Source organism: Acromyrmex echinatior, chromosome 9 (assembly GCF_024713525.1).
Source record: "Acromyrmex echinatior isolate Ae372 chromosome 9, ASM2471352v2, whole genome shotgun sequence".
In the NCBI taxonomy this organism is placed as follows: domain Eukaryota; kingdom Metazoa; phylum Arthropoda; class Insecta; order Hymenoptera; family Formicidae; genus Acromyrmex; species Acromyrmex echinatior.
Window position 1 is genome coordinate 9,563,759 of NC_141860.1, and position 11,849 is coordinate 9,575,607.

At 38.2% G+C, this 11,849-nt stretch overlaps 1 protein-coding gene across 1 annotated transcript in view; it reads left to right on the forward strand.

The window, feature by feature from the left end:
• The window catches only part of LOC105153448 (cyclic GMP-AMP phosphodiesterase SMPDL3A), a 45,532-nt gene extending 39,329 nt beyond the window's left edge, over nucleotides 1-6,203 (forward strand). The window contains exons 8-11 of the mRNA XM_011068299.2: nucleotides 192-301; nucleotides 449-624; nucleotides 1,519-1,650; nucleotides 4,212-6,203. Coding sequence (XP_011066601.1) covers nucleotides 192-301; nucleotides 449-624; nucleotides 1,519-1,650; nucleotides 4,212-4,332 — 539 coding nt within the window. The 3' untranslated portion in view covers nucleotides 4,333-6,203. The remainder of the gene's footprint in view (nucleotides 1-191; nucleotides 302-448; nucleotides 625-1,518; nucleotides 1,651-4,211) is intronic.
• The last annotated feature ends 5,646 nt before the right edge of the window (nucleotides 6,204-11,849 follow it).

The window sequence follows — 11,849 nt, forward strand, 5'->3', positions numbered from 1 at the left end:
TCCTTTTCCCTTTGATAATCACAGAAAAAGGGGATCGATCAATTTCTCAGACAAATTATCTATCAGTATTTGTCGTTCCTTTATATCGCACTGGTCTAGATGAATTGGTTTTTATCGGTTTTCACCTTAATTTTATTAATACTTGTAACGCGCGATTAATTATTCGGTGAAACGATACTCGTATTGAACAGGTCTACCCGTATCTTGGATAATGATGGCTCCCAGCGTAACGCCGAACACCGTCGGGGGGCCCAACAACCCGGGTTTGCGACTCTACAAGTTCGAAACTAACACCGGACAGGTAGGTGGTATGGCGGGCGCGTATACATTCTCAATATTATCGCGAGGTTTCCGTAACGGGAACGCTCTATTTGCGCGACGTACCAATTTCAAAAGGGACGCAGAAATGTAGAAACCTGTCTATGTGTACGTGTTGCACGCTGCGCAGATTCTGGATTACACGCAGTACTATCTTAATCTGCCCGAAGCGAATTCAATTGGCAAAGCGAACTGGATAGTCGAGTACTCGCTGCTCGACTATTATGAGCTGGATGAGATAACGGCGATCACTCTTCACGATCTGGCGGACCGGTTTACGCAGTCGAATGATTACGCCTTCGTCAGGTATGTATGCGATGAAGTGGATCGATCGATCCGTTCGCGTAATTTAGCCCTAAAACCATAATGGCGTACCCCGCTAATTATTGGCCTCGATTACGTCTTAAGCCGCTGGCTCGCTCGTGTCGACGTACATTCTTTTTTCTTTAGATTAATCAATAGATACGACGTAAAGCAAATAGTGATCGTTCAAAAATACCATTTGTATTATCAAGATGCCAATCGCGATCTTTATAAGAAAAGAATCAACTCAGGATCATGTTTGTGTTGCGATCGATTTATTAAAGGCTTTCTACAATAAGCCATTATTTAAGCTTTAAATTTTAAGTCGTAAGAAATTGACCAATTATAATCGATTATATAATCGACTATGATTGGTCAATTTCTTACGACTTGAGATTTAAAGCTAAGGATAAGAGACTTTCAACAATAAGCCACAGTCGAACGTAAGAAGAATATTCTTCTCACACTCGGCTGCTTATTGTTGAAAGCCTCTTACGTAGTACGTTTCGCATAAATGTCAGTCAAAATATCTCAATGGGTGTTTCATGCTGACGTGCGGAATGTGGTTAAGTGACGTCGGTCGTGTGAGATATCGATGCCCACGGTTGAGGATTAATAATTCCCGCGTTTCTCCATGAGCCAGCAATTATATCTCATAGTAATACCTGACTCTGGCCCGGCGACATTGTGATAACTGTCAACCCCTTTTCGAGACGCGCGCGCCATTACGATGCTAATAACAGTCCTGATACCCGACCGCTCTCTCGCGTTTCTCCTAATGCACAAGCTCGGTCTCGGTCTGTGTATATTATCCTACCTCCCCACGCCTCGCAGTCGTGCGTACGTGCGTGTGTGTGTGTGTGTGTGTGGGGAGTGAGTATATTCTATGTCCCACAGGTATTACGCGGCCAACACGGTCTCGCTGCCGCGCGAGGTAGAGCAAATCTGGGGCTGTGGCGGTCCTCTCAACGGAGTCTGTGCGCTGCATCATTACTGCACTGTGACGAGGCTAAATCCCGAGTCCTACAGGTATAGCTTGAGCTTTATGCAAGCGACTCGGAAAAATAATCGAGTATTCCGAAAATTTCATGTAATTATTTGGAAAGTTGTTATTTTAGAAATATATCATTTGCAATCTTCTAATAGTAATCTTGTATTTTCTTTTTAATAATGAACATTTGTTTCGTAATATATATATACGTTAGCTTTCTAGTTTCTCCACTATTTGGTTATAAAAACTTTTTATATGATGTTTTTAAAATACTTGATCAATTTCGTGAGTAACTGCAATTGTGCGTTTCGTGAGCATGGGGGTTACGATAAAAGTGTACTTCAATCTACCGTTTAAACGTAAGTAAAAGCGATTTCAAACGTGGATCGATCGTGCAATATACGCCGAGAAAATTGCATTATCACGAAAATATATTCGTGATATCGACAAGCTTATTTCACGAGAACGATATTAAATTTTTCTCACAAAACAAAATTGAAGGTATGATTTTCTTTTTACGAAAACATTTTATTTTTAAATAAATCTATCTTGAGTTTATTTCTTATTCAATATATATGTATATATAAAACGTCTTGATTAATTTTAACAGCTAATTGAATTAAATATTTGGATAATAAGTTATCGTGAATTTTCACAGAAATTTAATTCGATCGCTTTCTGCCATTTCGAAAATGCAGCAGGATACAATAATCCAAATGATGCCTCATGAAACTTGGTATCCATTGAGAGTAGGCTCTCGATGTTCGTCGTTAATTGGTTGTGTATACGTGAAGTGAATACCGATTAGATCAGAGTATTCTGTAACGAAACATATCGCACGTATTCTGCCAGCTAAAGTAATAGCACTATTACAAGAGGAAAGCGAAGAAAGTTTAGAAAATTTTATCAATGAAAGCTCTTTGCTTTGAATTAATTGTGTAATATTTTTATAGTTTAAATATTTTTTAATTTATTATTAATTATAAACTTAAATAGAGAGCAAAAATCGACGATGATTGACAATTTGTCGAGACAATTTGTTTACTAGAATATTTAAAAAATGCTATTGGTACAAAATGTGTTATTAGATAGTATATTAGACCAAATTATATGAATAATATTTACTTTCTTTATATGTTACACTTATCAACAATCGATGTAAATCATTCTATTACGAAAAATATTAATATCGATTAAGGTAATAAAATTATTTACAGATTTTAAGATATTTATCAACATTAAATTATTAAAATGAGAATCAATGTTATTGTATATTGTCAATTTAATTTGTAATATTACTACTCCAGTTCTGTTAGGATTACGTTTCAAAACTGAAAATTAAGCAGCGCGCAATTTACAGGATATGTATATAAATTTACACCAAATTATTCAAGCACTAAAACTCCAATTTGACCATTTAGGGCCTTTATTTCCTATTCATTGTGTATTCATATTACAAAAAGATACTTTGTTTAATAATCGATGTACTTTTTCATTTTCCAAAGTATGTTAAAAGCCTGACATATTAAAACAACAGAGGAGATAAAGGTCCAAAAGAGTTGTCTCGACAGTTTGAAATTTCAAAGTAGAACAAGTCAGTAATACACATAACGGGCTAGATAAATGTCGGCATGAAAATGGATAAATGGAAAGACGGATAGAGAGGGATTATTGCACTTTTCAATATTCGCAAAGCGGCACGAGACGTTTTCGTAAATTAAGCACTGTGAAAGCTCCCGTAGTTTGAAAGCGTCATGTAATCTTGCAAAGTCTTGAAGGAGTCTCAAAGAATTCAAAGATTTCAGAGAATTCTCAGCGAGATGGCTTTAGCGCGGTAATGTTTCGAAGTTGGGAGCAATTTCCTATTAGCCAGTAATGTTGTAACACCTTACGACTGACTGCCGTTGCAAAAATAATATGAACATACACGCCAGACAGATTTTTAAAGAAATTTCGCGCGAATCTTCTTTAACGTACATTCGAAGCGAGGAAAATGTATTATGCATCGGGCAAAACGATGCTGGAGAAATATATTATTGATGGAATAAGAAATGTCTACTTTTTTTTTTTTCCTCGAAACGACCTCGAGTTGACAAATCGCGCAAGAAGATAACAGGAATGTAAACGTCGAGTGATTAATGCATACTCCGAGTCGCCAGCTAATTTGTCTTAGAATTTTCGAAGTTAGGTCATAAAACTGCTCAGCCCTCGTAAGATTCGGCAGAAAAGTGAAACTTGGAGCCTAACAAATGTATAAATACGTTCATTTGAAAGGACGAAAGAAATTTATCGAAAAATTGCGACAAAAAAAGGATAGGAAAAATAACATTGTCCGTGTTATTTTTCGCATTCTTTCAACCGTATTCTCATACCCTTTATTTTAATTTTAAAGTAAACTGAGATAAAAGGCAAGCTCGAATGATAGTTAAGAAAGGAATGTGAGGTATTTCACATTTTTGTACTAATTGTAAAAAATTTCCAACAATCTAACTCTGAAATAGTATTTTCCTACTCCGAATAATCTCGACAAATTGTCAAAACTTTTTACATTGTTTATCATGGAAGATATCTTATACATGCATGTATGTTACGCTCGCAGGGAGTGCTATTCATCCTACGCTTATGCCCTGGCGTCCACGGGACACTCTACCGTACGCCTCTACTTTGCGTTGCATCTGCTGGTCCTGTTGATTTGCGCTGAGGTTCTGAACGACCGGTAGGATGAGCGAGACCAAAGGACTCCTGATAACGCGGATTGTAACCCGCGTCGGCCCTCCACAACGACGGTCCGCGTCTTTTCTCTGGCAGAATCCAATCGAGACGCACCATCGATCGGCTACGGATCGGATCGGTCGAGGAGTGGTCTACGAATTAAGGCGAATGCGTCTAGCGATACGGCATTACGCCGCCCGGTGTGTCATCTACTTTGTCTATGTCTCTGTCGTGTCTCCGTCTTCTCCTTGTCGCGCCACCGAAATTGTTCAGGTGCTCTCTCTCGTTCCGTCGTGTTTGGTGTTGCGTGTGTGTTCGCCGGTACATGGTTTTCATGTGAGGCTGTAAAATCCGAATTCCGGATGAGATATTCAACAGATATCCAGAATACTCGGACGCCGCCGCAATTCAGCTTTGAAATTGAGATATCCGAATAATTCGGGTAATACGATTATTCGAATAATTCCAGTAATTTGGACAATTCGGATAAGTCGGATAATTTGAGTAATTTGGATAATTCGTATACTGAAATAATTCAAATAATATTTGAATTAGAATACGGTAAATAACAATTTATTACTTCCCCTTCTCCCCTCTCTCTCTCTCTCTCTCTCTCTCTCTCTTTCTCTCTCTTTTTTCGAGTAAATATAAATTCGAAATTTGTACAAGAATCTATTACTAAAATTAATCAAGAGGTTTAGAGCAAAAAAATTCGATTGATAAATTTTTAATAAATGATTATTTTAATAGATAATATAAAATCAGACTTTTTTTTTCAAGTATCCAGATACTCTGAATGAGAATCCTCATATTCGTATTTATCCGAAATATCCGAATAATGAGGGGAAGATTGGATTACTTGGCTAACTCGGCAAGCTTGCTAATAATTCTTCTTTGTAAATCAGTCGCCAACAGGATATAAATCACTAGATACAAATCTCAGAAAAATTATCTTGAGAAAGATTAGTTTCCAATTTCTTGGTAAACTGATTGTTAGTTTAATTAAGATTTTTCTTACTTTTCCTTATTACTTTTACATTACGATACACAGATTTACAAATTATTAGTATTGAATATTTTCCTTAACAGTATTGATATCGTAACATTCTTAAACAATTTTATATAGAACATGTAATAAAAGTTTGCACAGAAATGAAAAGATGTGAACCATCCAGAATTATGAGCAATATGTCATCCGAGATGCAGTCTTCCTTACGATACCTGAACAATTATCCAAATATTTACAGTCTTAAGTTGCAAGTTACTCACGTGGAAGTAACTTGGCGCGTTTCTTCGGCGCGGCTGCGGCTGCCATTGCGAAAAAAAGAAAAAAAAAAAGAAAGAAAAAAGAAGAAGAAGGAAAAGAAAATAGGAATCGCGTCGAAACCATTCCTTTCGTCTTTGTCCGCAAGTTTCGTGAGCTCTCGAGCGTAAACCACCGATCGACATAGCGTCCCCGCCCAGCGCGGCAATCCGAACGTTTCGTGATCGCGAACGGTACGGAAGGCTGCAACAACAACAACAACTGGCCTTACCACCGCTTAAGACGCGAACCACCCCGCGGGAATTACGTAAAAACGGATCGAAAGGGTCGAGAGAGAAGTCCCCTTAGCCGCATTCTCGGATAAGTACCGGCGTCCCCGCGGCGTGCTTATATTCAAATGTAATTAAAGTTTTACACGGGGGACTTTTACGCCGCTTCGTAATCCAATGTCAAAACTCCGGAACACCGCCCTGGAAAACGCTCCGAGCAAAGTCGACGACTCGAGAAGGAGGCTGCGTCGAAGCTCTCATAGCTTAAAGATTATATTCGTACTACCATTTCGCGATTGTCGGAACGATGCAGTATTTCTTAATAAAGGACTCATGGATTTGTAAAGAGCGTTCTCTTATTTATCCTACATTTATCACTATTCCAATTTTCCTCGTTACCTCGAGAAATGTCTCAGCTTTCTCATTATATCATAAGTTTATCTTAACCGCGTTTCCTCATCGTAACATTTAAAAACAGTATATATTTTTAACTGCTTGCTGTATTGAAATAAAATAAAGTCAACTACAATCCTATTAGAAATTTGTTTGCGTTTCTGATTAATGCGAAAAGTCACTAAACGTAAGTAGATATTTCTGAGTTCTTTTCATTTGGTGACACAAGTGCCTTTTTATCTTTCATAACGTTCAGTGAACAACAAAAATAGAATATCGGAATCAGCAAATATGGAAAACATTCTCCGGCTGAAGACTTCTCGCGGTAGAATAGAAAAAAAAAGTATAGAAAAAAAAAATGGCAATATCAATAAATGCGTTAGGCTCGGATTAGTTCTCATCTCTCCCTTTGAAACCGGTGGATATTTCCACATTGCGAATATGATCGCGTTAAAAGATTATTACTGCAGATGGCGAGAGATTTTACGGGTCGATTTGAAAACAGCATTCTTCGCCATTAAAAAAGTCATTAACAATTACGAGGACAGAATCCGCGGAACGAGCGCGAGCTTTTAAAAAGCAATTACGCTCCCAGATATTATTTCTCATAGATACAGCTGAACGCAGACTGCCAGGACTCTCGTCCCGGCTCGTTTTCAGACTCCGATGAGCAGTTACCAGAATTCAGAATTTACTCGTATAACGAGATATAGCGGGGGAGAGGTCTCAATTAATTCCGCGGCCGCTACAGTTAGCAGGCTAACCCAACTTCTCTCTAAACGAGCTCCGGGACTCGTGCACGTGGTGACAGCAAATATGAAGATAAGTCGTTCATTAACACGAAGGGAACATTTAGCGGAAAATGTGAGAATTTTGTTGGCGTAATGAGAGCTCGGTTTTCCTAACGACAAGCCGTTCCCTTAGCGTGGAGCGAAGGAGGGGGAGGGGGTGTTATAGGAACAGGTGGAAGATATTCAGGATATTCTAGCTAGCCGATGCTAATCCTTTCGGTTTCACTGATTATATCTCCCGCTGTAAGTACACTTGAACTGTGCGCAAACCTATGTGCGTGCCTCATTAATTACGTAAGTTAACAAACGTACAGCACGCGCTCGCTCTCGCCAGCGAGGCCTGGGTGTTACGCACTCGTACGGATTATTATCCGTGTAACTTTGTATATCTTGTATACGTATCATGTAGGAGTATGTACAAGTGGAAAGAGTAAGTCGCGTATTCTCGGATGTATTGCACGAATTCATCGCTCATCGCTGCGGAGAATCGCGGTATCGTGAACATCGGAGAATCTCATCGCTCTCTACGTACACGTAGAGATACGCTTCGCAATACTTCGTATATGGCGATTTGCGTGTGCGCATTGCACGTATACCGTATACGCCGCGTATACGTCACGTACGTGATACGGTATGCCCGTTGTGGGTTTTGCATACGCACGGCTGTGTACCACGAGACGCCTCGAAGCTGGCAAACACAGTTATAATGTGTGTTTGTATTGACATAAATCTTTCGCCCACTTTCCGTACACGAGCCGTACACGGGGAAATTACCGAGCGCATCTGGAGCTGCAACGATACCGTCGATATATCGGCGTTATCGATGTTGAAATATACACGGTGTCCAAAAAAATATTTTCTTAATTTTGCATGGTCTCGGTATTGTACGGTATTGAATTTATCTTGACAGTTACTAATGCATAGAGATAAAAAATGTGTCATTTTAATTTAATAATTAAAAATTGTAATTTATTTAATTTAATATTTTATAATACACATTGCTATGAGGAAATTTTTTCTGTGGATATATCAAGATTATTTTAATTTTTTTTAATAGAATATTATGTATATATATTTACGTAAGTATATAATCTTTAGAAGCGAGACAATGTAACGATCTGTCATTAAATTCTCCAAGTATGTTTTTTTCGGTATCTTTTTAGTCAACATGTGATCTGTCATGTTCGACACTACTTTCTTTGAAAGTATTTTAAAAAATCGGAAAAAAATTTATAAAACATTTATCTACATTGTAGTTGACGATTTTATTGATGTTTTGTTCACTGAATGTCTTTTTTTACTGAATTGTTTACTGAACTTTTTTTTTTATTAAATTACGAAGAAAAATGAAAAGAAAGTGAGTTCTTTTGAAATTTTTTTTTCTATACAGAAGAGAAAAAAATTCTTTCAAAATTTTTGACTATGAAGACAGTTGTTAAAAAAAAATAATACACGTATCTACAAAAAAATTTAGTGAACCTGTGGATCCGGCACGTTTGTGCGAGATTTTACCTGCTATTCAGCGATATGCTGGTCTTTCATAATAACTCTGAAGCCTCGAGTCCTTTCTATTATCTTTTTTTTTTTTGAAAAGGACAACCAGACAGGCAGGAGGTTTGTTAGTTTAATTAGGTTTACAATTATAGATGTTACTTTATTTAGAACGCCGTAATTTTTCTATTTTCAAAATTATTTTTTTTAACAACTAACTTTTGTATGTGAAAAAGTTTTATTATAATATAATTCTAAATGTCTAGTTATATAAACATTTAAAATAGTTATCTATTTAAATTATAGAATCTATATTATTTATTTATTTGTTTATCACAAAAGGAAAAAAATTATATTCTTTTTGTGAATATTATATTAACCCTGAAATATTATTAGAAACACATCATAATATGCAATACATATATATGCACTATACATATATATATCGCGATACTTCAGATAAATTTCTCTTTAATATAAAATATAATTTTTTAAGATAAACTTGAACTCGTTAAAAATTGACAGCCAATATCAATATCCGCTACGTCATAAACAATTTGATGTTGACACATCAAAGTTACGTCAATCTGCATATCAATAATTATCATAAATATGCATCCTTAATCGCGACGCATCATAATTTAAATCACGCGAGTCGTTCGCTCTCTCGATTCCATTCGACAGCAAAATCCTTTTATAAGAGAGTTTGACTCTTTACTTAATTCTTCTAATTCGGAGGCTGGGGAGTCCGTGACCCATCCTTGATTCCCGGCCATTTCCATATTTCTTCCGTCCCGCTGCTCCCTTTGGGAGCACAGAGGGAGTTACGCCGCGCCGCGCCGCGCCGGCAGTGGAAAAGTATTGTCGTAGTTAAGACGGCCGCTCGCGGCATACAAATAACGTAGTTTTCATAGCACCGTGGCGTTCCAGCGTCGCTAACAATGAATGAAATGCCGACGTCGTTATCATCCGCGCTCGGCCGGATAAATAAATACGACGGAGGTATGACGGTGGGAAGGAGTGAGAGGAAGAAAAAGAGAGAAAGACGGGACGGAAGAGCGATTTTTATTAGAGATACGTTCTACGAGAGAGCAAAACGGCCGCGAGCACGTGCACACCGATATCGTCGAGATTATGGCCCAGATTTATCGTGTGCCTATAAATTTCAAAATATATCCGCCCCATGAAAAAACTATAATTTCGCGGTTGGTCCGAAATTGCCGGATTGAATCGTGGAATTCTTTATCACTTGCAGATGTACACGTGTGATCGTGATTGATTCATGGATATATTCAGGCCGGCGGTGTCGACGAAGCCGCGAGATTAATCGGGCACGGGAGAGTATCCGGCGTTAAATATTGGATTAGCGCTCCATTCATTCTCTCGTTCAATCATTAATTATTGAACAAAAGCAAAAGATTTCTGCGGTAATTAATGCCCACAATAGAAGTTTTGCTGTGCTATATTAAAATCGACAACAATAACCAATCGACGTGGGACACAACGAGGATCAGGGGGGAGGGCGGAGGGGGGGGAGACGCGAGATAGCTTCAAATGTCACGGTAAACGTTGAACGAACTCTACGCAACACGTGCAATCTCGTGTGCGTGTTATGCCAGAGCAAAAACGGGTATTTCCAACCCACTCGTCGAGGGTCTCTGTGATGTGCGTTGCCTACACACAACGGTATTTCCAGCTGATGCGCGGCTGGAGTGTACGAGCAGTCATTCGGCTGGCGAACGTCATTGAACCTTGTCAGCGGAGGCACGAAGCTATCAAAGCTACGCAAAACAGGAACATGGCGACAACGTTGTTCCGTGTAACGTAAAAGCCGGTTCGCAGCTTTTAAACCTAAATTGTCGTGCCCAAAGTCGATTTAATCGCGCAGACAAGCACACACTGTATGCTATATTTCTTTTTCGAATAAGATAAATCCATGTATTCCTCTAACAAAATAAATTTCAAATAAAAGTCCCACTAATTTCTATGTCTACCAATGTGGTTTAATTTTAATCTTGATGAATTTTAATCCTTCGACTAATCCTTTGTCTGTTTCTAATTATAAGAAATGGAAAAAGATGAAGAGTTGAACTGAGATTAAAATTAATCTACATTGATAGAAACGATCAAGAATAGAAATAGAAAGGTATAAAATGACATTTGAGATTAATCTGAAGAATATATAACATTACAGAACTGTTCTTTTTAAAATCTGATTCACCAATTTTCCCATTTCCAATCATTAATGGTTTGAAAATTGCATATTATAACATCTTCGTTGAGAAAGTATAGATCCTAAGATATTTTTAGTATGTTTTATGTGTATTTAGCATATTCGCAAGAATTTTATATTTTGAAAGTCAATATTTTGAAGTAGCTTTAGTATTCAAATCAACTTATTTATATGTGAATTATGTTAATCCTATGTTTACTTATGTTAACTAAGTTTCGGCATTGGTACTTATGATAATCTTGGCTGTTTATGTTAAATAGGCTTATCTCGACACATTGAGAGCTGTGTCTAAAATAACACTACTACTAGAATAACACTAATCTATTATTCTATTTAAACTGTGTATGACATAATGCACGAGCTGGCTTTAGTTTCAAAATGTTAATAACGTTAAATACTAATAACAAGTTGTTCCACTTAATCTCATTTATAAACGTGGAACGTTCCACAAATTAAATAAGTTTCCTTCATTTTCCTGAAGGAAGACTGAAAACTGCAAGTCTATCGCCTTTGCTTTCGCTCTTTTATGTATGCATGTGATACGCAATCACCTTATCAACGAGATATATAAGCATCGATAGTGACTAGAAAAGCGATGAACGACGGCAAGAGGAATGGACGGTGGACCAAATTTAATTTAAAACTTGAATTCCACCGTAAGATTACAAAGCCCGGGGACGGGAGTAAGACCGGTAATTAATTTGCGAGGATTACTTACCGGTAACTTGGCAAAAGTTCGCGGACCACATCGCGGGGATCCCCCGGTCACTATGCACCAGGACGGCCTGTCTATACGCAAACTCATTATAATGGAATCTCCAATAATCTCGGGACGTCATTCGACGTCGGATACTGGCCGGCAACACGATGAGTTATCGTGTTAACGCCCGGTATATACGGGGTATCGACCGTCGCGTTGGTTGTAGGGTATAAAGTAGCATCTAGTACGTATCTCGGCGAAGCCGTGTATTACATACGTACGTACAGAGCGTCCCTCCTCACCACCCCCCGCCCCCTCTTTCCCCGCACCCCTTACGCGCCATGCGTACGCGCGTCGAGGCTAAATCCCTCGCCAACGGCCGCC